We start from the raw sequence: 25,711 nt of genomic DNA, 5'->3' as shown, positions 1-25,711 counted from the left end.
TTCATACCACAAGTGTTAATGTGTCGAATTTGCATATGAATTCCAACTCACAACTTTCTCTGTGTAACAGAGAGAAAGCCATGCTAGTCTATATACTATCAAAACAAAAAAGTCAAGTAGCACTTTACTTGACTACCAAAACAAAAAGCAGTCAAGTAGCACTTTAAAGACTAGCAAAATAATTTATTAGGTGAGCTTTTGTGGGACAGACCCACTTCTTCAGACCATAGCCAGACCAGAACAGACTCAATATTTAAGGCACAGAGAACCAAAAACAGTAGTCAAGGAGGACAAATCAGAAATAAAAAAAGATCAAGGTGAGTAAATCAGAGAGTGGGGGGAGAAGGTCGAGAATTAGATTAAGCCAAGTATGCAGAGGAACGCCAAAAGTGACATATAGTTACTTCACTACTTTTTTCTTTCTCTGTGTAATGTTTTTAAAATCTCTTTGTTCTAAGACACAAATTCTACAATGCCCACGTGGGGGGAAAGGAATGGAAAAGACTCTCCCTAATTAAAGTGTGTTTCACACCCCGTTCCCAAAGGCTGCAAACAATTTGAGGGTGTTTTTAATTGTAGACCCTGATCTCGCAGGGAAAGCGATTATCTCAGCTGCGAACTGTGACAGGATATGGGCCCGCCCGCTCCCCAGCAGCTGGGGAGAAGGGAGCTCGGCCCAGCGGGCACAGTCAGGCCTCCCCACCCAGGCGCAGCAACTCCCTTCGCGTGGCGCCGAGGCCGGGGCAGGCAGCAAAGCGCCCCAGGCGCTCCCGGCAGGCGGGAAGTGCTACCGGAGCAGAGGGGCTGGCAGCAGCGTGTAACACGAGCCCGGCCGCGCTTCCGCGGGCGGAGCGCCGAGCTCTCCTTCCAGGGCAGCGAGGCGCAGGCCGGGCTGGGCGCCGCGGATGGGGGAATGCGGGGTGCCCACCCAGGTGCAGCTCTTCCTCCGTGCCTGCGAGCAGGGCGACTACGAGAGCGCCCGCCGCTTGCTGGGGCTGCCCGGGGGCGGCGCGGACCCGGCGGGCGGCTCCGCTTGTGGGGTCGAAGAGGCGGCGGAGCCCGGGGCTGGCGAGGCGGCGGCGGCGGCGCCTCCCCCCTCGGTGCCGGTAGACTGCACGGACGAGGCGGGCAACACGGGGCTGCAGTTCGCCTCGGCCGGGGGCCACGAGCAGCTGGTGCGGTTCCTGCTGCGCAAAGGGGCCTCGGTGCAGAGCCGCAACCACTACGGCTGGAGCCCGCTCATGCAGGCCGCCAGGTAGGGCCGGGCGCCGCCCTTCTCTGCTGCCGGGCCGCCGCCGCGCGTGCTCCGGCCGGGGACCCGGCGCTCGGCGGGCGGGGCCTGCCCAATGGCTCTTCTTCCTACGGAACGGCTGCTCCCTCCCCTCCGCGCCCGGTCAGACTCGGCTTTGGTGTTGGGCGGGGGGAGTCCGTGACAGACCCAAACACCCACGTGCCCTGCTGAGGAGCCGGGGAACCTTGGGGCACGACAGTGGAATCTGTCCACACGCTAGAGGAAGCTTGGGGCAGGCCACTTCTAGCTCAGCGGTTCCCAACCTTTTCTGTAGTCTGGATGGCTCGGTTAACTCCCCCACCCACATCAACGCCAATTCTAGCTGCTTCTTCCACTGCCTTAAAGAGAAAAGTAAACGTAAATAATCAACATTTAGACCAGGCATGTCCAGCCAGCGGCCCATGGGCTGCATGCAGCCCTAGACAGCTAGTACTGCTGCCTCACAAGATCATAAACTTTTAACGTTATTATGTGATTTATATACATTAACTATATTATATATTTTATATGCGGCCCAAGACAATTCCTCTTCACTTAATGAGGCCCAGGCAAGCCAAAAGGTTGGACACCCATGATTTAGACCTTCCACTTGCCTCTCGCTTACCAAGAGAGGTGGTGGAATCTCCATCCCTAGAGGTTTTTAAATCCCACTGTAGTGTCCAGAGGCACTGAGACCTCATACTAGGGTACCAGCTTGACAAAGTCCTGGCTGGGATGATTTAGATGGGGCTGATCCTGCTTTAGGCAGGGGCCGGACTTGACCTTCTGAGGTCCCTTCCAGGCCTAAGATTCTGTGATCCTTGTGGATGCTTTGCTCTGTGTCCTTTCTCTTCAGAGAGCCTGATTGTTGCCCCAGATCTGTGTTGAATGTATGGCCAATGTTTGTATACTTATAACCGCTGTGATTGTATTGTCACGCAGAGACACCGCAATATAGATTTTCGAGCAGCTCTTCATAAAATTGTTGAAAGATATTTAATTTGAAAATAATAGATTATAACTTTGGTTTTAAAACTTATTTTCCACTTCCTTGCCACAGGGCAGGCAGAGGCTGTGGTTCCTAGCCCCATGGAGGCTCTTGCAAAATCCTCTACTCTCTCCTTTGGTAACATTCATGATCATGCTGGATCAAAGATGGTGCCAAATGAGAAATAGTGGATTTCAGAGGTGCAACTTGCATTATTTGTTACTGTTTCTTTAGTGAGGAAATCTTGATTTAGAGAGCTCTAATCCACAGTCCACTGAAGTCACTTGAAAAAAGTCCCATTTCAGTTGGCTTTCTTTAATTTTTTTTGAAAAGTCTCAAGGGCCAAAACAGAAAACAGTTTATAACAGCCAATAAATAGAACCAGATTTCATATTCTATTTCAAGCATAGAATTTACTATAACATTAATCACTATACTCTCTTAAGGCCCCAATCCTGCAGTGCTTGCATGTGTTATCTTTGCAAATGTGCATATTTCATAGGTCTGAAGTCTTTTTTGCAAGTTTTGATTATTAAAATAATCAAGCTCTTGATTGTGAGGGAAAACTATTTTTGGTTGATCATTAATACAGTTGACATTCTTTTTCCCAAGAGTCATCAGCCTCACGTCAGTTAAAAACCATAGCAAGCTCCCAATGTGCAAGTCTTTCAACTAGTTCTCAAGTAAGAACAGGGAGGACAAGGTTTAACAGTCCTGGTATTTCTGAAATGAACAACAAAAAGAAACCTTTGTTGCTTTTTCCTTTAAAAATCATATACATTTTATTTAAAAATAGTAAAACTGCAAAAAGGGGCACAAGACTTTCTTGGGTCACTTTTTTAGAAACTGCCATTTTAAAAAATACTGAACAGGTATTTCTGCTTCCTTAAAACACGAGGGCTACGTCTACCCTAGAAGCATCTCTCTACAGAAGTTACTGGCAACGACATGTTCAGATGAAACTTCTGTCAACAGATGCTGTCTACACATAAAAGTAGATAGATCTTTTGATCCATTCTGTTAACAAAAGGGCCCCCTGGAGTGTCTAAGCAGCTTTTTTGCTGACAGTTTCTGTCAGCAAAATGCATTTTGTGTGTAGATGCTCTGAGAGTTTTGCCTGCAAAACCCCACTTTTTCTACAAAACTCTCTTGTGTAGGCATGCCCTGGTCTTTAATAAATTATGTCACTATCTAGAAAAAAATAATAAGGGAGTTGATTGCTTGCATATACAGTAGACCCCTGAGTTACATGGGGGTTGCATTCTTTGCAATCCCTGCATAACTCAAATTTTGCACAGGTTGGGGGAGATGGGAACCAGGTAGCAGCCTGGTTCCCCTGGGCTTTCAGGAGCCGGGAAACTGACCAGGGCTGATCAGTTTCCTGGCTCACAGTGTGGCTTTGAGTTGTGCTTAAGTTGCATTAATGCGAGTTAAGCGTAACTTGAAATCGTGCATTTTGAGGGTTTATTGTAGTGAAATTTCACTGAATAATGCTTTCTACAGTCATTGCAAAGATAGACTCCCAGATTACCAAAGTGCACACATTTAATTGGATGTGCATAATCCAATTGAAATCAGTGGGGCTACATATGCATGGCAGTCAATTGTATGCGCAGGTGTTTGCAGGATCAGGACCACATTTGGGTGGTTTATTGCTTGAAGTCTGTTTTCTCTGGTGCATTTCTTTCACAACTATTTCATATGTACAGGTATCAGAGAAATATGGATGTTCACTCCCACCTGTTGATAGCATAATTAGTTCTGATCTCTTCTTTAATCTAATAATATGGTGATTTCTCAAGTATATTATTGTAGTACACAAAGGCCACTTTTAGGTACAAAGGTCCACTGTAATATGCATTGTTGTAGGCATCCTTCAGTCTGCATAGACTATGGATCGCGCCCTTTAAAGTTTCAGTTGAGGACTTCATTTACAGCGTCTGTTGTGACTATGAAGACCCACACGAGAGTGACAGTCCTTGCTGCATCTCTTGCAGATGTGGTGGGTGTCTGGCAAGTCCTTATTGTGCTTTCTGTGCGCTCGCTTCTCCTCTGCTAGCTGTCTGATCTTCATCTCGACCTTCTGAAGGCCCTTGTGTAACCCCTGCCTCCATCTGCTGCGGTTGTCTGCTAGTTCTTCCCAGTTGTCCAGCTCGATGTCTACCTCTCTGAGGTCTCTCTTGCAGACATCTTTGTAGCGCAACTGGGGGTGTCTAGGACGTCTTTTGCCAGGGGCTAGCTCACCATACAGGATGTCTTTTGGAATCCTTCCATCATTCATCCTGTGGACATGGCCAAGCCAGCGGAGTCGATGCTGCCTGAGGAGGGTGTGCATGGTTGGGATTCCAGCTTGCTCGAGGACGGCGGTGTTGATCACTCTGTCCTTCCATGATATTCCAAGGATGCTCCTGAGGCAGCGCAAGTGGAAGACGTTCATCCTCTTTTCCTGACGGGCATACAGGGTCCAAGTCTCGCTGCCATAAAGGAGGGTGCTGAGGATGCAGGCTCTGTAGACTTGCCTTTTGGTGTGAGTGTACAGCTTGTTGTTATTCCACACTCTCTTGCTGAGTCTGGACAGAGTTGTGGCTGCTTTTCTGATCCTCCTATATAGCTCAGTGTCCAACGACAGGCTGTCAGTGATGGTGGATCCGAGGTAAACGAACTCGTGGATGACCTCTAACATATAGTTGTCCATGCTGATTGATGGGGATTCAGCAAACATCCTGACGGAGTACGTTTATCTTCTTTAGGCTGATGGTAAGCCCAAAGTCCTTGCATGCTTTGGAGAACCGATCCAGCAGTTTTTGAAGCTGGTCTTCTGTGTGAGACACTACAGCAGCATCGTCTGCGAGCAGCATGTCTCTGATGAGGACTTCTCGCACCTTAGACTTCGCTTTCAGCCTTGCAAGGTTAAGCAGTTTCCCGTCAGATCTTGTGTGCAGCAAGATGCCCTCTGTTGAAGATCCAAAGGCATGCTTCAGGAGGAGTGCGAAGAAAATCCCGAACAAAGTCGGAGCAAGCACACATCCTTGTTTGACGCGGCTCCTGATTCTGAAAGCATCCGATAATAGGCCGTCATATTGGATGGTTCCTCTCATGTCTTCGTGGAACGACTGGATCATCTTGAGTAACCGTGGAGGACAGCCTATCTTGTGGAGCAGTTTGAACAGACCATCCCTGCTGACCAAGTCAAAGGCCTTGGTCAGGTTGATGAAGGCTATGTAGAGTGGCTTCCTCTGCTCCCTGCACTTCTCCTTCAGCTGCCTTAGAGAGAAGACCATGACTTGCTGAATATGCATTGTATAAACAGCTATAGGTGGACACTCCAGCCAGGTCAAGCAACTTAAAATAGGTATTGTTTACTTGTTGGTTTATTTAAAAAAAAAAAAAAATATGGTCTTCATATCTGTAGCTCAGTGGAGATAGGGTAGTTCTAATTCACCTTTCCATTTTCACATCATGGAGCATAAATTCCCACACACTAAGAGGAACAGTCCTTTGAGGGGCATGGACAGGCAAAAATAACTATAGCACAGTGGTGCCCTGGTCAGGACATACCCCTAGAACACTGTCTGGTTTACCACTCTTTTATTGTGTCCTCTTTTAATAGAATTTTTGCTAGGTCCCTGATTAAGAATGGTACTTAGCTAACTTTAAGTATATGAGTCATGCCATAAGCATTAGCTTAAGTAGCTTGCTGACTTTGTGCCTGGGGGATATTGGGTTCTATACAAATGAAGAATCAGTTTGTTACAGAACAGCATGTCTTATCACTGTCTGTGATCCAAAATAAATACTTTCCTTAAAGCTGTACTCTCAGAGAATAACTGTAACACCAAATTCTCTTTGGAACAGGATCATTTTTATGCTAATTGATGACACACATTGCTCTCAAATGCAAGTTCAAACGTCTAATTAAATTTACCATAAATCAACAAAATCAAACATTTCTGTTTAATTTGTGTGTGTGGCTGTATATAAAGTAATAAATATTATAAGTAATCAGTAATACATGAATTACCAAAAAAATCTGGTTGACAAATATTAAGTGGTGATAATTTGTTTGGAAACAAAGAGCAGCATTTGTTATGTGGCAGCTGGAATTTAGGAGCTTGCAGAAGGGGAAGAATGTGAGAGTAGAGAAGGTGAGGAAAGAATGAGGGAAATACAGTAAAGCCCCCAAAATGTGCGATTTCAAGTTGCGCTTAACTTGTATTAACATAAATTAAGTGCAACTCGAAGCCACTCTGTGGCTGTCTGCCTGCCTAGCCCCCCAGCTGGGGGAAGCAGGGCAGACAGACAACCACACCACTGCAGCTTCTCCCTGGCTTCCGCCAGCCGGGGGAAGCCAGGGAGAAGCCACATCAGGCTCCCAGAGTGACAGGGAGCCAGGCTGCTGCCTGGTTCCCAGCTTCCTGCCTCATTGTGGGAGCTAGGAAACTGATCAGCAATGGTGCTGGTCAGTTTCCCTGCTCCCACAAGAGGAGGGGAGCCAGGAGCCAGGTTGATGCCTGGTCGCTGGCTCCCATTCGCTGGCTGGAGCCAGCAAACTGACCAATGCTGGTATCCTCATTAGTTTTCTGGATCCCCTGAGTTGTGCTGGAAAGTAAGTTGGAGGTCTACTGTATCCAGAGTCTTATGAAAATGTCCTGGTAGTTTTTAAACAAACACAGAAAGAATCAAAACAAAATATCTCTCCCCATAAACTCTTTTCCTATTTCCAGTCTCCTGAAAGATAGTGAGACCAAGATATTTATTAAAAGCCTCAAGCATCTGAAACTGACATTACTCTGCTCTCTGAACCTTTCACTCTTTCTTTTAGTTTGTTCACCAGCTGCTGGCTTTCCCTGTTTCTAGCATCCTTTCACCACATTCGAGCTTTGGTGTTTCTGGCTCATCCCCCAATTATAAATATTCTGTAGTTGGAACTTTTTTGGCCTACAGAATCGTTAAGAATCTTACTCTTTCAGAGCTATATTGACTATGCAGAGCTTGCAACAGTCGAAGCTTATTTGTAGGACAGAAAATTGAATTAGAAGTTGTGAATGGTTAGGCCGGTTGTTAATTCGGTTAGTAATTTAAAACAAACAAAATTTTCATTGTAAAATTTCAAAAGTTTGGGTGTGGGGAGAAGTTTACAGTAAAGAAAGCTTTCTATTGGAAAAATAAGCTAATCTCCCTAAAAGTGACTAAATGTAAGGATTTATAATGGAAAGACCAGTGCACAGTGACAGTAATTGTATTAAAAACTACTACTGTGTTTTTAGGCTCTGATGCAAGAACTCCCTTAAGTAGGTGCATAATTTGGCATGTGACATCATGTTTAAAGATACACATATCCTTTAAATACCTTCTTGATCTGGTACAGTGGTTCCCAATCTTGTCACTAGTGCATGCCTCCAACCACCTCCCCAAACCGTTCATGGATCCCCATCAAAGCCAATTCTAGAGACTCTTTATTTTATTTATTTATTTATTTTTATTTATTTCACAGACACCCCAGTCAGCAGACCCCAGGTTGGGAACCACTGATCTAGGACATTTGTGGTTTATCCAGATTTTTATAGTTCTGTGGAGTCTTCTAAATCCTAATATCAAAGGATGGGGTTTGGGTAGCAGTGGTAGTATGTATATGTTTTTCAACGACGTAGGTGCGGTAGGAGAGTTTAGTATACTGAATAATTGCTATAGCAAAAGTTTCTCATGTGCTGTCTCTAAAAGGATACTTGTTACAGTAGAACTAGTATGTTTTCAGTTCTTTTGCCTTCTCTTAAGGTTTGGACATCTGACTGTGGCTCACATCTTGTTGGAGAATGGTGCTGATCTCAATGCGCAGAATAAGCTGGGAGCTAGTGTACTTACAATGGCTTCTAGAGGCGGCCATGTCAGTGTTGTGAAACTGTTGCTGGAGTCTGGAGCTTTTGTTGATAATTATGACCATTTTAATACCAGCTTGGTTGACAGCAGCAAAGAGGAACTGCCGGATATAACACCACTAATAGCAGCTGTCCAGCATGGATATGAAGCAGTGGTTCATTTGCTACTAGACTGGGGAGCTGACTGTAATTACACTTTGAAGACTGTGGGCTGGAGTCCACTAATGCTGGCAGCTCTTAATGGAAAGCTGAGCTTGGCACAACAACTCATGGACAAGGGAGCCAATCCTAACCATCTAAATGTGCTGCATAAAACACCTTTTGAAATCTCCATTGGCTTTAAACATAAAGACATGAACGATTATCTGGAGTCAGTAACAACAATCAGACCCCAGACAGGTATGGGCTAATATTCTTTTGGTTTCCTAGCTGCAGGATTTACGTTGGATGTTTGAGACATAACCAAAAAAGGTAGCTATCAATGTACATTTTATACTGGGAGGGCCATGGCTAAGAACATAAGAATGGCCATATGGGGTCAGACCAAAGATCCCTTTAGCCCAGGGTTGGGCAGTAAGCTGGAGGCAGTCGCCGAGGTTAGTCCCTGGCAGGCTGCTTGTGCTTTATTTATTTACCTGTGCATCTCACAGGTACAGCGATTTGCAGATCCCATTGACTGAGGATTGCCATTCCTGACCAATGGGAGCTGATGTTCTGGTTCATACCACTTCCCGGGATGGATGCCATGCCATTTCCATAGTTTTATGGGAACAAGACTGTGAATTTGACCTGTAATATTAAAACAAACAAACAAAAATCAGGATTCCAGAGTAGGATCCTATATGTGCTCTTTTAGGGGGGAAAGAAAAAAGATTTTATCCAAACAAGCAAAGATGTTGAAAAATCCTGAGGCAGTTCAGTGAATGAAGAGCTATGAGAATGATTCAAGTCTAGAAATCCTGCCTTACAGTGAGTGACTTAAGGAGCTCAGTTTTCTTAATTCAACTAAGAGACGGTAAAGGGGTGACTTGCAAAATCTAAATACATCTACTTATGGACAAAAAATGTTACATGAGAGAGCTCTTCAGTTTATCTTGCAAAGCCATAGTAATGTTGGAATGGAATCTAAAAGGAAATACAATTTTTTTAACAGAATAATTAATTTTGGAACAGAGCAACAAAGAAAGTAAATTCTTCTTCATTAGTTGAAGTCTTTAAGATTTTGAATGGGTTTCTAAAATATATACTGTAGTTCATCAACAAATTGAGTGTGATGCAGGAATACCGGGCAAAAGAGTTTAGTATGGCTAAATTTATGTTTGTTGGGGAGGTTACGTAAGTGCTAGTGTCAACATGGCTTGGATTTCTGCCATACACTGGGATCTAGATATAGACTCAGATATAAAAGGCACTTGTCTAAAGAGGGGCTTGGCAGCAGATACGGAGACTCACATTAGCTCTGCAGCCGTTAGATGGGTATTTGTTAATATCCTGGAAACTGTCTGGCTGATGTGCTAGGCGAGGGAAGGAGAATCTATCCTATACACAACAGCACACTCCAGCTTTTCTCGTCAGTTTCTTTTTTTCAATCCAGAAAATTAAAATAGAAACAAAACAGCTCAACAGTCAGACTGTTCCACAGGGTGTACTCTTAATCCTTGTTTACAGGGCTTGATGGTCCTTGTAGCCCATGGTGCCAAGATTCTGGCAGAGGTTTGCTCCCAGCCCGCTGCCATTTCCTACAGATGTTTTCCCATAGAGACTTTCACTTGAGAGGTGCAAAGAGAGCCCTTTTGGCTACGAGTTAGGAAGCATCCTATAGTATTTCCTCAAGTGCATGTGGCTAGGACCAGGTTTGACCTACAACTACTGCTTCCAGTTTTAAAGAGCACAATGATTTCTTATTCTTTTTTTGGTTTCTTTTCTTGGCATTTGATTCTGTGCAGTATTTTGGAATTACTCCATGTGAAGTCCAGTTATGGACAGAAAACAATCTGTAAAAATGGCAACTTTTAACTTGGTCGTTCGGTCTACCTTTTCTATGTTTAGTTTCAAATATGTCACAACTTTTTACTCTAGTTTGCACTGAAATGCCAATAATGCCTTGGAAGATGGAGCTGGATTTATCTTCTGACTTATATACGTAAAACAGAATATATCACTTTTGCTTCCTTATAATTAAAAAAAAAAAAAGGGTTTCTGGAAACTTCAGAGATATATCAAGTCAAACTACATGCCCTAAAAATGTGAACATTGGAATAATTTCCTTTGCACAGTCATTATCCTCTGACTGCCAAATGCTGGGACTGGACATCAGGGAATGGATAACTTGATAGTTGCACAGTTCATTCTCTTTGAAGCATCTGGCATTAACCACTGTCAGAAGAAAGGATACTGCCCTAGGTGGATTGTAGGTCTGACCCAGTATGGCTGGTGTTTTGTTTTTGTTTTTTGTTTCTAAATCACTGATAAGGGATGAAGGCCTTGGAGAGGTGCGGTTAGAAATACTTTTTTAATGCGAACGGAGGAAATTTGGTTTGGAAATCTGAGTGGAAATAAAAATGGAACCCCACAAACCCATTTTTAAGTTATGTTTCAGAGTAGATATGCACTTTGGGGAATATTTGCCCCAGTTCAGAAGCTCACATTACTGAAAGTCACACTAATGCTTTGACAATAAGGCCTATGGCACCTTACAGACTAACAGAGTTATTGGAGCATAAGCTTTTGTGGGCAAAGAGGAACTTTGTCAGGCGCATCCAGAAGTGGGTCTCTGCTGACGAAAGTTTGCGCTCTGATAAATTTGTTAGTATATAAGATGCCAAAGGAATTCTCATTGTTTTTTCTGGTACAGACTAACACGGCTGCCCCTCTGATACTAATGCTTTCAACCTTATCGTAGGCCGTCTGCAAATGTCATTTTTCAACAAATACTCTTCCAGACATATTACTGTATACATTTAAAGATTTCTTTTCCCTAGACAGAACAGATGTTGGGTGGCCAACAGCTCTGCTGATACTTTATGCAGTCTGTGGTCTTGCTCTGCAGATGGATCTCTATTTTTACATGCCTGTATTAGTTTCTTTGTGATGTCATCTTTACTGATCAAAGAGAAGCTCAAATGTACATCTTGGAATAAGATAATTATATATACAGTATATTTTTACTTTTTTTTCCTGAACCAGTTGTATTACAATTTTTTTGCCTACATGACTCCAGTTTTAATATATTTGTTTTTTCTCAGATAATGACAAGAGACAACCTGATGTCTTTCATGCTTTGAAAATGGGTAAGCATTAAAAAGAACTCTCCACCACATCTGTGTTTTGAGCTTGTAGGCCAGGTTTACTTGCTAAGATGGGAAATTGAGACTCTGTGTATTGTAGTTATAGGCTGTTGGCAGATGTTTGGCTGTGTGTGTTCTTTCAGTGTGCTGACGCAGCTCTGTGCAGAGAGCAGAGACAGCAGATTTTGATTGAACTGCTCAAGAAATCTACAGAGTCGGTATTCATTGAAGGCGCTTGGACAGGTATATTGCAGACAAAGCATGTTGCTCATGCCCTGCCTCTGTGGTTGCAGGTACACTAACATGTACGTCTGTGACAGTGTACCAGCTCAGAGAATGGCGGAATTTTCCATTCTTCTCTCAGCTAGACAAAGACACTGTCTCTGAGGTACATTTTTATACACCAATATGAACAAGTTGTGTATCGCCCCCAATGTATCAGGGTGCTACCTGCAACCCATTGCCTTGTATCTGTCAGTTCAATCAAAAAATTTCTGTCCATCATGTTGTCATCCTGACCTTATCTTTAAGATCAGTTAGCATGCCTCATTATCTTTGGGGAGTGTCTTGGTATTGAAGTGTTCTGCTGCCATCCTGCTGGAATGCATTTGTGTGTATATTCTTGTGCCGAGTGCTGCTTTTGAATGTGTGTTTCTGCAATATCGGCCTTATTCTTCCCAGAAATGTGAACTGGGACTGCTTGTTGCTTACAACTTAATTTTCCTTTATAACGGCCATGTTTTGACTGTTTTAGCTCTGGCCTCAGACCTCATGTCAGGCCTCTGAATATATGGGCTTATGTTTCAGGCCCTCTTCTTACTATGTAGGTTACTTTGACCTTGCCTTACTGTTTAGAAAAAGATAGGAACAAAAGTTACATCAATGCTTAGAAAATCAAAGGACTCAAAATGAGAGGTTCTGACAAGCTACCAGAGACGTTTATTACCTATGTTTCCTTTGACACGCTGGGAGGATACCAAAGTGAAAAATCCACTCTGACATTTTCAGGACTCAGTCATAAGCAAATACCAGGGTGGATGGGGTGACAGTCATCAAGAATTCTTCTTGCAGTGTTACAGGGGGATGGCACTATAACAAGGTCTGTGCCATCCTGATTCTGTTAGTCTCTCAAAGTTTGTATATAGTTTCTCAGTTCTAGTCAGTAGACTAGATGAAGTGTAACTTGATTAATCTACCTTCGTCTTTGCTGAGATTGATGACAATTCTGTCAGGAGGTGATGGGGTGGGTGCCGATGTCACAATTGGTATTGGCAATCAACTTCTCCAGATGATAACTCTGGAGTATCTTCTGTATCTCCATGAGACCACAGCAATTCCAGGACATGACTGTGAACATGGGTGAGGCTTTGAAACTGGAGACTCAATCAGTACAGGAAGAGACCCAGAATGTTTAGGACAGATCATCTATATGCACCCTACTCTGGTACAAGTTATCAAGAAGTAGTGTACAGAGGAAGCATCCAAGAGTGACTGGAAAGATAAGCAGGCAAGAAGTTAAAATAGAGCGTACACAGCAAATGGGCTACCCAAAGTCAAAACAGATACATTACAATATTTCAGCTTTGTGCTGATCAGTCGAAGTCAGCGGTCACCTATTCATGCAGAATGAGTCTCCTACTGTACATCATAGCAAAATGGCTACCTGACACCATTTTCCCTGTCCTAGCTCACTTGGACACACCAACCCAGTTCATAGAGTGCTAATGAGTCAGTGATATAGCCATACTTCTTACTTCCAGGTTCAAGTGCAGGAAAAAAAATACTTGGGGAAAAAAAAAACTTGGCAGTTAATCTATCTGACATATAAAACCAGGGACAAATCCAGACTAGATAGTCCATTAATTCACAAATCTTTGGAGACCAGTGACTTTAGAAGAGCCGCTCGAGATGCTATCTGACATAGTAATGAAGATCTGAAGATCCCTTGTCTTAAAACACCAACATGCAAATGGATGATGTCACAGATGCAGCAGCACAAAATCTCTTGTCCTGATATCAGGTGGGTTCTTTACCTTTCTTCTGCAAACCTGAGGTGGTATGTTTAGGTCATTCTGGACAACAAATCTTTAATGTGCTGCTCCTTCAATCAAAGAGGAGTAGCAGTAGGAAAATATTTTGACACTCAACAGTCTATACATTCTTGAAGGGTCTAGTTAGTGTTTTTCTACCAAGGAGCCAGTTATCATCTGAGATCTGTTGTTCACTAAACTGTCTATAAAAGGAGGCTTCCTGATGACAGTGACTGTATGTATATTCTTAAGTCTTGTACCTGGCCCTCCATTTTCTTTGTTTCACAAGGTCATTGTTGTTATACATACCCACTCGCAGACCTTAACAAGATAATTAACTGTGTGTGTGTTTCCCATAAGCTTCAGGCACATGATGAGCTTGTTAGGTTTTAACTGTGGATTTTAAGGGAGCTTTGCGTTATTACACAGATGTAATTACACAAATCTAGGATGTTTAGAAAATTATCTAGATTTCTCTTAGGGTTACCATATTGAAAGGAGAACAACCCTGAGGGGGACTATTTCAGCACCTACCAACTCATGTTGTATTAATGTGTTGTAATACAGATAGTATGTTAATACAACATGAGCTGGTATGTGCTGATACAGACGCACTTCCTCTCAGGGGTGTCCTCTTTTTTGAAAGGTCAAATACCTTTTTCTTACATGTAAGAAATGTCATGGCTTCTCGACATCTGTCCAGATGGATTAAATTGTGCATGGAGATGTGTTTGCATTTTAGCTAGTGTTCCCAAATTAAAGGGGCTTTGGCGTACTTCAACAGGAAGTACTTTCTGTTTTAATCACATTCAAACTTAAAACCATAGGATTACATTTACACAATGCTTATACCTTGACTTACCTTCAGATTTGATGCTGGGTGTAGAAGAGTGCTTTTGCAGTTGATGTTCAATCAAAAACTCTTTATCCCACCATTTCTGGAGTTTGTATTGCTTGTCAGACTAACAGCACTGGAATCAGGCAGAGACTACTCTGACAAAGAAGGAGATGGTACTTGCGAATAACTGCAGTTCTCCAAAGCTGTTGCTTCCTTACATTTATACTATCCACCCATCTTCCCTTTTTTTCCCCCCAAAGTCCTCTTAAAATCTGTCCAGGTGCTAGAGCACAGCAGAAGTAATAAAACTCCAGTGCAATCAAAATAGCAAGAAGAGCTATTTTTTTTTCTAATTTGGTAAAAAGCTCAATAATTCAAGAGCCACAATGCATGTGAATAGGAGACGGTCCTTAATAAATATCGTCAAACCATACTTTTTGTGAGCTTTATTTTAAAAACAGCACGCACACAACGATTTGTAATGCGATACATGTTTACTGCAGGATGTTGGCAAACTTTTTACATGTTGTATTTCCTCACACTATGGCCGTGTCTACATGTGTCCCAAACTATGAACTGGCCACGCAAATGGCCGTTTTGAAGTTTACTAATGAAGCGCTAAAATGCATATTCAGTGCTTCATTAGCATGCGGGCGGCCGCGGCACTTCGAAATTGACGTGCCTCGCCGCCACGCGGCTCGTCCAGACGGGGCTCCTTTTCGAAAGGACCCCGCCTACTTCGAAGTCCCCTTATTCCCATCGGCTCATGGGAATAAGGGGACTTCGAAGTAGGCGGGGTCCTTTCGAAAAGGAGCCCCGTCTGGACGAGCTGCGCGGCGGCGAGGCACATCAATTTCCAAGTGCCGTGGCCGCCGGCATGCTAATGAAGCGCTGAATATGCATTTCAGCGCTTCATTAATAAACTTCGAAATGGCCATTTGCGTGGCCATTTCGAAGTTTGGGACACGTGTAGACGTAGCCTACGTGTGTATTTGTGCCACTGTCTTCCTGAATTTCAGTCCCGAATCTATTTTAACTATGCCAATTTTACTTCGTGTTTTAATTTCAGTTTTCTTTCTTAAAATGAGTGTTGCCCTTCCCAGCAGGAATGCTGCAAGCTTCCTTTGCCTTTTCAAAAATCAGAACATTGTTAGCAACATGATCAAAATACTGATACAGTATCCTATCTCTAATGCACTGCACATATTAAAGGAGTTATCCAACGTTTCAAGATCACATATTGTTGATATTTAGGTATGAGTTGTTCATTGTTAGGCTTTTAGACAGTCACCATTTATCAAAAATTTATCAGGAGAGTGTTTGTGGTTTTTTTTTTTTTTTTTTTTTTTACTTTGCAGTGATAGAATTGGGAGCCACAAAGACATCCTTAAAGAGCCACATCTGGCTTCAGAGCTGCAGGTTACAGACCTCTGCCCCAATGGCTAACAGACTCCTTTGTGATAAAGTTTCAGTACCACATTTAATTTTGAAAGTGAAACAGGATTTTAGTCCTGTTTTTAAGAGCAAATCATAATGCAACCTTAACTACTAAGTCAGCACAAAAGTATTTATAATAGTTAATATGCGCATTTTATAACCTGCTATAAGGATTCATACTTACAATTATGGAACAGTGCCACGGTGAATAATTATAGAATAATGTTGTTGTGCGTTCCAGGAAAAGACTGGATGAAGTACTTTGCGTGGATACATCGAGCAGTTTGTGCAAGATAGGAGAGATACAATGAGCAGTTGAAGGAACAAACAGCATTACAATTTCTTAGGTGTAACATTTAAACTTGAAATTGTGCAGTTCTCTAATGTAGATGGAGTTATAGTGGATATGAAGTAATTATATATGGTTGATGTTGCTGCTTCATTTAAATTTCATAGTATAATATAACATTTTAAAGGTAACACATTCTGATTATTTTTCTTTGTAAGGAAGGATATTTTTGTTGTCAGTGTTAACACAGCAAAATATATATTTAGAGGCTAAGAAATTTATTCCTAATATACAATGTTATGTTTTGTGACTTACTTCATAGGAAATTTTCAACTAGTTAAAGAGATTGCAGATGAAGACCCAAATCAGGTTAATATTATTAACAGCGATGGTGCTTCTCCACTGATGATTGCAGCTGTAACTGGACAGTTGGCTCTTGTACAGCTGCTTGTTGAGAGAAATGCTGACATTGACAAACAAGATAATGTTCATGGCTGGACAGCCCTAATGCAGGCCACGTACCATGGGTAAGTGATTTTTTTCCCCCGGGTTAATGGTAGGAGAGGGTTTATTTCACATCCTAGATTTGGGTACAAAAGTAATCAATTAGCTGTTGACTCAGAAAAGCAGAGACAAGCTAACTAAAAATTCTGGATACAGATGCCAAGGAACAAGTACTGGGAAACAGGCCTCACTTGGGTGCTGAAAATTGTGGTGCTGATGATATGATTTTTTCCTCAGTTGTAGCTTGAAAATAAACATCAGTTTTGTTAATGAGACCCTCAGGCTTCTTTGGTAATTGGCATGGAGACCAGGTTACCAGCTGGTACCAAGGGGAACCCTGTCAGTGCAGAACAGCACAAATTCAGAAGCCTGACTCTCTAGTCCCAGCAGCCACTTCACATCCCCAGGAGAGTAAGAGGAGGAAAGTACTAAGGGAGCCCCAGCTGTTGAACCAGAACTGTCTTACAAAGAAACAGCAGAAGAAGAGACATTATTGTGACTATAGCTCCAAGATTTGAATGTCTGGGGACATGAGCGTTGGAGACCCTCCATGTCAAACTGGTTCTGCAGATACTCCGGGGCATTCTAATTTTTCTCAAAGATTTTAATTTGAGTGCTCTACTGTTCCTCCCCATCAGAAATGATGCCTCACTTTCTGTGTCAGAGGTTTCTTACAGGGGCTAGTCCCCCAGAATTGTTTGGCCTCTTAGGTTGTCTTTGGTGCTGTCTGGGAAAGACTAAATGTTCCACACATGGGATTCTCAGAAGTGTAGCCATAGGTTCCTTGCTGACACCCGTTCATTCACTAATTTCTGTTACATTTTTATCTCCAGATGGAGCCATGGTCTATCATCTGCCTTTATACCATGGCAGCCACATGTAGATATTTGTTGCTGATCTAGTCCCTGCGGAGAGAAAGCTAGGGAAGCAGTGGTGGGAGTTACAGCACACAAACTATTGTGGGGAACGGAATTTTGGAAAAGACCATATACCTGTCTTGTCTAGTCTTGTTTTGTTTTCCTTCTGCATACATATGCTGGAATAGCCTCTGATTATGAAGAAGGTGCTCTGCCTTGAGCAGAGGACCTGCATAAGAACTATGAATATCTTAGATCCCTGAAATATCTATAAATGTAGATATAAATATAGGTAGCCATCTGTCCCTAGTTTGTTTTCATCCATAGAGAGAAAACAATGGTTTTCATGAAGGTTTCTGGGAGTCTTTGGGGAATATCACTATAAATTCTAATTCAGGAAAAAGAGTGTGGCATATGAGGAAAGAGATGGAACATAAGCACATTTTCACGTATGTGAGCAGCTTTTTTTTTTCCTTAAAGAAATAAAGAAGTTGTTAAGTATTTGTTGAATCAAGGAGCTGATGTCAATCTACGTGCAAAAAATGGGTACACAGCCTTCGACCTGATAATGCTACTGAATGATCCAGGTATGTTACGTTATGTGTTAGAGCCCAAAGAAAATGCTTCGGTGACCATAAGTGTAAGAAGAAAACCATTCTTTCAAATCTAGAAAATAGTTTTAAGACATAGAAAATAAACTCCCATGAGTTTCAAGTGATAGATATTATTTTCTGGTAACAGTATGTTTATTGGATTAATTGGTCAGATGAAAGTATACAGAAATATATGGGTTAAAGTTTGTCCTTTTAGTATGTACTTATTCCTGCCCCCTGATTTTTTCAGATGTGGCAGGGGGTCTAAAGGTAATATTTGTGTCTCCAGTGTCATTGAATTGCGATGGCCAAAGATGCTCCTGTGACGCTGATTTAAAAAAAAAATAGAATAATTATGCACAAGTGTCTTAGCAGCCAATGGTAAAGGGACAGGAAAGAGTGTGTGCCATCATGGGGAAAGTGGTCAGCTCTGGTTAAATCTCTTTTTTTTTTTTTTTTTTTTTTTAAAAGCTCTGTAAGGTTGAGTAAAAGTCACATTTCAGGAGCTCAACATTGTTTTCTTGGGGAAAAAAACACCATAGAAGGAAGAAAACACCTTAAATGAGGCCTTGATAAGGTTGCTTAATTTACGTTAATTTATGTGGTAAGCTATCGAGGAAACAACTTCAGCTTACATTATTTGGCACTTCCTTATTTTTTTCACTTGGATCTGAAGTGGCTTTTCTGAAGTGAAAGAATGCTATTTCTGATGGAATTAACCTTTGCTATCTCTGTATTTCCTTCACTCCATGAGGGGGAGGGAGAAGGGCAGAGGACTTCTACAAAAAAACAAAAAGGGAAAGTGAAGAACGCTAAAGGGTTCGTTCTAGTATCCCCAGGTGACTGTCTAATGTTGAATGGCAATTATTAGAGCTGTACTGATATCTTGACTGGACAGTGTTCGAAGCTGAAATGTGGTTTATTGACAGTACATATCGGCCTGTGATATGTTGCAGTGGCCCAGGCAAAAATGTAGGTAAAGAAAACTAATTCAGACACCTGACTGCATTGACAGGGCCTTGGCACTAGTGCTGTTGCAGTGCTGGCAGGGAGCAGAGAGGAGGATTGCAGCAGAAGGCTGCTGATCTGCAGGCAGTTAAGCCCTCGAGCTCACAGATCCCAGTCAGCTAGGCCAGCAACCTTTTGTCACCACCTGGCACACTTCAGCACTCCCAATATATGTAACCCAATCCCAATCCCCCTCCCTCAAAACCCCCAACCCAGTGCCCCTCCCCTTCTCCAGAACCAGACATACCTAGCTCCCTGCTATAACCCAGTCCGCCAGGCATCCGCAGCTCTGCCCTCCCTCCCCCCACTCTAGCGCAATGCCAGCACCCCTCCTGGCCCAGTGCCACTGCCGCCACCACCGCTATTGTCACACAATTCTCCAACCAAGTGGTGGGGCACATGCACAGAGTGGCAGATGGCACTCGTGGAGCATGGCTCTGAAGCAAACTTAAGCACTGCTTTGTGGCACACCAGTTGCAGCCTACTGAGCTAAGCACCTTTTTTCTGTCCATAATCTTGTCCAGTCAGGGCATCACAACAGAGACTGTTTGTCAGTTGTGTTCTTTAAAGTTTCCCACTTTTGCAGTATCACTAATAGGAGGTCTGGTGTGTACAAGGTTCTGAAGGCTGTCAGTTCTTTAATCATCCTCACAGATAGCAGCACCTAATCTGGACCAATACGCACGCTAGCTATTAGGGGAAGAATCTACTGAGGTGTGGTGTGTGGGTTTTTTTTTTTTTTTTTTTTTTTTTTTTCCCCTAGTGGTTAACATGAACTTTCAGAGTTGATGGAGGTGTCCAGTTTTCTACCTAATGAGGCTAGTGTGTAGGCCAGTTCTTTCCTTATGAAGGTCTCATCTGGTTCTTTATCTACCAAAGTCTTACAGATTTTTTTTTTTCTAGCAACAACACGAAAAAGACACAAATATTTAGTTTGAAATACAAAATGTCCTTGTTCCCCTAATGATATCCCACCCCTTGCACTTATTAACTCTGGACACTCAGGTGGTACTCCTAGCTACGGTCAAGTCTTCCACTGGTCTATCTCCCCTTAGACCATCCAGTCCCCTTTCATTGTAGCATAAACAATAATCTGGTTTGATGTTTTCAAAGGGGAGTTAGAAAAACCTGTCCCATTGAAATTCCAGCTCCCTTAGGTGTTCCTTATGCCCTTGGGCCTTGTCTTTTGGAACTGTTCCTGCTTGGGAACCCAGAGTGTGACTCTAAATTGCACAAGCAGCTGTGCAGTAATGTCCAATATGGACATTGCTACAGTTCACAAAAGGTCCTCTCCATGGATCACCATCTTGTAGTAGTGGAGCAGCGTGGCTGTTACAGTGACCCCTGCTGCCTGGAGTCATGTACTCCCTTAGGTTCACCCATGGCAGACCTGTCAAGGGGGAGGCTCCAGACAAAGTGTGATTCAAGAAGTCCTCAGAGGCAAAGCAGACAGAGGCTTACTGCACGAAGGGGGTGAAATTGTTGTGTAATGTTGCAACTGCTGCAGCTATCTGAGGATGGAGAAGTACTGGAGAATGTCAACCATATCCTCTATCTTAGAAGTCATCTCTCATCCAAGGCAAATATTGGTGCAGAAATCCAACACTCTGAGCAGTGCCAGTGCAGCCTTTACTCATTCACAGACATTCAAACAGACACCAAGCTTCTTGTTTATCACACAGTTATTCTCCCAAAACTGTTGTGTGCATCTGAAACCTGGACATTGCAGACATCACTTGAAAGTTCTTGAGAGGCATCACCAACGCTCCCCTTTACAAGATCTTGAATATCAAAGGGGAAGGTGGATACACAGACAGCAGTTTGCTGGAAGAGGCAAAGACTGCAGTTATCGAGGCAATGATTGTCTCTCAGCAACTCCATTGGACTGGTCTTGTTGTGTGGATCTGAGACCATTGCTTCTCAGAACAGGTTCTGTTCTCTCAGATGAAAGAAGGGTACCTTATTGTAGGAGGATAATGGAAGCCTTATAAGGACTTGCTGAATGATAACTTAAAGAAGTGCAATGTTCACATTGACACTTGGGAGACACTTGCCCAGGATCGCTGAAAATGGAGATAAGTAATACACAATAAAAATCTCTGCATTGTGAACTTGCCCACCAACAAGCTAAGGAGGACAAGGGGTACAGGATGAAGGAGAGGCTGGCTTTCAATCATGCTCAACAGCCTCCTGCTGTACTTGGAAACTTTTGTCCTCACTGTAATCAAACTTGTTGTTGTTCAAGGGTAGGCTTTATCAGCTTCCTGAGGATCCACAACTCCCATGGAAGATGATTATACTCAGTAATGAGTGATTGCCATCACTCAGTTTCATGAAAGGTCTACAGTGCACTTTGCCATATTGCTGTTTGAAACAGCTGACCACAAAGTAACATAGACAAACCCTCAGACGTTTTTGCAAATCCCATCTTTAACCTTTCTGAATGTTATTAAAGCCTTGTGAAGGTCATACTAAGACACCTGTTGTCTTCAGTACTGTCTTTGTTTTTAGAACTTTTATTGCCAGTACAAAATATTACTTTACTAATGTTTGTCTTGCTTGCGGTTTGTTTTCCTTTGTCTTTCAACGTTCATTTATTCAGCCTTGGTTTTTTTTTCTGATTTGTACTTTGCTGCATTTGCCATCATTTTCACTACATTTCCCATAGTTTAATTTTTGCATAGTGTTTAATGACTTTTAAGATGTGGTTCATTATTGTCATTTGTTTGTCTCTCTCAACACATTTTTTTTGATTCTGTATCACTCTTCAACATTTTTTCTTGTCAGGATGCTCTCTTTCTTTCCTTCACTTAGCCGTCTGATACTTACCCTTCATTCTTCCTTTTCCTGCTCTCTTTTTTTCTGGTGGTTTTTTTTTTTTTTTTTCTGTCTTTCATGTCTTTTCAGTCTCCTTTTTGTTTAACCTGAGTATTGCTGTTCCCTCTGGAATTTGTCTATACACTTCCTCCCTCCAGCCTATGCTCAAGGAAGGGGAAAAGAACATACTGTCTCTGTTCTCTCTCCTCTCCTGTCACAGGTGAGAAAAGGAAGCTTCTTCATGTTGCTCTTAGTTCCAACAAACTGTTGTCAAGTTAACTTTTTCAAGTACTCATGACTGACTAAACTGAGCTCTCTTCTTGCTGTTAGTATTTATCAATCTAGTTCTAGACTAGATTGTCAAGCTCTGATAGCACCCCTATAGAGCTTGTGGTACAAGCACCACTAACTTAGCAGCTCACTGAGCGCAGAGCCAACATTCAGATTTTGTGATTGATCCACCTTTGTGTCTGAATGCTATGGAATCTTTACTAGAAGAAGAAAAGAGTTGGAGGGAAAAACAGGGAGCTCATGGAATCAAAATTTTAGATGTAAGTGTTTGGTGCTGTTGCCTTACACTCTCATAGGAAGCATAGGAGAAGCATAAGCATGTTTATCCAGCTTATATATTTGAGATAAAGAGACATTTACAAGTACAACAAAAACAAAACAACACAAAAAAACCTACATTTGTTTTCTTCAGACACAGAACTTGTACGGCAACTAGCATCAGCCTGCATGCAAGTAGACAGAGGCAAGGGTAAGCAGAACAGCAAACCGTCTTTGCCCTCTTCTAGAAGTAGACAGTCTTTAAATACCCTGATGTTTCCAGATGACAAGGGAGGATTAAAGGTAAACACATTTCGTATGCACTCGCTCTTTGATGTTATCAGAAAGAAGAACAAACATACAATTTACTCCAATGTATGAAGCGGGAATGATACTACCTGAAAGTGTTTGGGACGCAGTCCATAACCAACATGTTTGCTTTGTACAAGCCAATTATACCTTGAACCACTTTGATTTTTGAAGATGTGGATTATAGTAGACTTTTTGGCTGATGAAGTGTTGGTAAGGAGAAGGATGGAACTGTTTTATTTTTAGAGGAAAGTTGACACAAGCACCCTTACAAATAATTTTATTCCAGAGTGGGAAATGTCATTGTGTAGGTAAGGTTGTAACAGAGTTTCCATTTTAATCCTGCTTTTTCTCTCTCCTTCTGAAAATAGTTGTATTTGCCTAAAATTAATTCAGTGATGTCTGCTGCCAGGTTAGACTTTATCTACCACATTCAAAGAGAATGGGATATGGGGTTTAATTAGTATGGTGGGCAGAATAGGGGGTAGTATGCTGCTTTTATGATGACAATAAGATCAGTTCTCTTCACTGCAGAGTTCATAGCTCCAGCTCTACCCTGTTGCCTCCCTGCCATAGAAGGAGGCTGGGATGTGGCAGAGGTGGAGGATTAGGTAGCACCAGAACACAGCTCCATGCTCTGCAGTAGGCAGAGTTGTTGTAAGTGTAAGCACAGAGCCGGGGCATTAGTAGAGCTCATCTGTGAGGGCGATGTCAGGTCCATATTTTGTCCTCTTTCCCCTCTGCTGCATCATGGATACGATGAAAGGAGAATTCAGATCACCCCACCCATTGTGTCCATCTCCTTGGGTAGTGTTATATTCCCTGTGCCTAGAACTTCAATTGGCTCACCAGCTGGAGGACCGTATTTGAGGAGCTGGGCTGGCACAACAGGTAGTTTTAGGGGCACATTGTCTGTGTGACAGACAGCTGAAGCTGCCACGGAAGGAATATTGCTATCAGCACCACGTATTTACTGCCAGGCAGAACAGGGCTGAACACCGCACTCCTTACAGACTCCCACCTCCTAGCTCCTACCTATCTCTGGCATCAAAATTTTAGATGTACGTGTTTGGTGCTGTTGCCTTACACTCTCATAGGAAGCATAGGAGAAGCATCAGCATGTCCATCCAGCTTAAATATTTGAGATAGAGACATTTACAAGTAAAACAAAAACAAAACAAACAAACAAAGCCTACATTTGTTTTCTCCAGACACAGAACTTGTACGGCAACTAGCATCAGCCTGCATGCAAGTAGACAGAGTTGGCTCAAAGTGGGCAGGGAGAGGAAGAAAGCAGGTGGCATCAGGTCTCAGCTCTATCATATAATCTTTGCATTCTGTGCGGGGATCAGAGCAGACACTCGAGGATGAAGAGCATAACCAGGATCTCTTTGGGCTTGTCTACACTACCACCCTCCTTCAAAGGAAGGAGGGTAAGTAGGGTGTTAGTAGTTTACTAACAAAGTGGTATGCTGCATGTGCAGCACTTCATTAAGCAAATCCACCCCTCTCCCCCACAGCAACTTTGAAGTGTTAAACTTCAAAGTACTGGCACGCGTCTTGCCGCAGCTCACCTGCAGGTACCTTGAAGTGCCGGGGCAGCTTTGAAGTCCCTTTACTCCTCAAAATTTTCAAAGCTCAATTTGGGAACCCGGATTTAGGGCAGTGATTTTTAAACTATGTTCAAATGTGGTCCACATAAAAATTATTATTGTTTGGTGTTCCATGGTCTCAGAAAGTATAATAAACACCATTAACCTCTCTAATATCAACTCTTGTAGTTTATCACTAACACTCCTTGACAGAACGATGGGCTTTGTGTGAAGCTGAATTAATGTAACTTTTCTTTTACTTATATGTTAGAACAAAGTTGTCCTGTTTTCTCATCCCCCTAGTCATGGTGGAATAGGATGTCCAATAGATTCCGCAAGCTGAAGCTGACTCATACATTGCGTCATGGATTTTCCACCAGTCAGTCAGCGCCTTTTATTGGCGAGCCTGAATCATCATTGGATTCCACAATAAAAGCCACTTCACAATCTGATGTGAACAGTGCCGGAAACTGTGATGCTGCAGCAGCTTGGACCACAAATATCACAGCTAGTGGTAAAGTCAGACTTGCTTATATAATATGTGAGAAGTGTTCTGATAGTTTTGGGAGTACCATATTTAATGTAATTTTAATGTAGTTGGATGGAAGCCTGTAATATGAATGTAGTATACAGAAAGAGACGGACAGAGAGGTTTTATCAGACTTGTATGTTCTTGTTAGTAATTTCCACAGAACAATTAAAATCAGCATCACCTAGGATGGAAGCAAAATAATATTTCATGCCGCTAGTGTATGCTAGTAAATCCCCTTGAAATGGACAGTAGAGTATCATATTAAAGAGACAAGGTGAGTATAGCAGTATCTTTCACTGGACTAATTTCTGTTGGTGAGAGAGAGACAAGCTTCTGAACTATAGTTTGTCTTCAGGTTTGGGAAAAGTACTACAAGTGTCACAACAAACTACAAGATCAAATAGATGATTTAGCATAACAGCTGTCAGTTGGGTATGTGGACTCCTGGAGGTATGCAGGGGTCTTCCAAGGGGTTTATTAACTCATAGATATTTGCCTAAGTTTAAAAAAGCTGCATTAAAAAGCACTAGTGAAATCATTACAGACTAAGATTTCATACAGACAATAACTTCTTTATACTAGATACACTAGACACTCAGAGGGGTAGCCGTGTTAGTCTGTAGCTTCACAAAAAATAAACAGTCCTGTAGTGCCTTTAAGACTACTTGTTTATTAGGTAATGAGCTTTGGTGTGTAAGAAATCTAAAGAAGTGGGCCTTGCACACCAAAGCTCATTACCTTATAAATAAATTGTTAGTATTTAAAGTGCTAGAGGACTGCTTTTTTACGGTAAAAATACAATTAGCAAGCAATTTTCCAGTAATAATGTGCTGTGACACTTTGGTAATTTTTATGTCTGATTTTGTAAGCAAATAATTTTTAAGTGAGGTGAAACAGACAAATCACACTTCCAAAAGGGATACAGTTCTCTGTTA

The 25,711-nt window shown here is 42.3% G+C and overlaps 1 protein-coding gene across 4 annotated transcripts in view; it reads left to right on the top strand.

The window, feature by feature from the left end:
* Positions 1–745: 745 nt before the first annotated feature.
* The window catches only part of ANKS6 (ankyrin repeat and sterile alpha motif domain containing 6), a 76,966-nt gene continuing 52,000 nt past the window's right edge, over positions 746–25,711 (top strand). For 2 of the 4 annotated variants that reach the window (XR_012644528.1, XR_012644529.1), the window contains exons 1-7: positions 746–1,255; positions 8,034–8,533; positions 11,380–11,424; positions 16,338–16,542; positions 17,857–17,963; positions 22,498–22,646; positions 24,548–24,758. Coding sequence is in view for 2 of the 4 variants with exons in the window: in XM_074987903.1 (XP_074844004.1) it covers positions 906–1,255; positions 8,034–8,533; positions 11,380–11,424; positions 16,338–16,542; positions 17,857–17,963; positions 22,498–22,646; positions 24,548–24,758 (1,567 nt within the window). In the remaining 2 variants the exon portion in view is untranslated. The remainder of the gene's footprint in view (positions 1,256–8,033; positions 8,534–11,379; positions 11,425–16,337; positions 16,543–17,856; positions 17,964–22,497; positions 22,647–24,547; positions 24,759–25,711) is intronic. The other 2 variants (XM_074987903.1, XM_074987904.1) reach the window with 2 other exon arrangements.

The sequence above is a fragment of the Carettochelys insculpta genome, chromosome 2 (assembly GCF_033958435.1).
Source record: "Carettochelys insculpta isolate YL-2023 chromosome 2, ASM3395843v1, whole genome shotgun sequence".
Taxonomy (NCBI): Eukaryota; Metazoa; Chordata; order Testudines; family Carettochelyidae; genus Carettochelys; species Carettochelys insculpta.
Note: the sequence above shows the minus strand (reverse complement) of the source record. Positions and strands in the feature narration are given on the sequence as shown.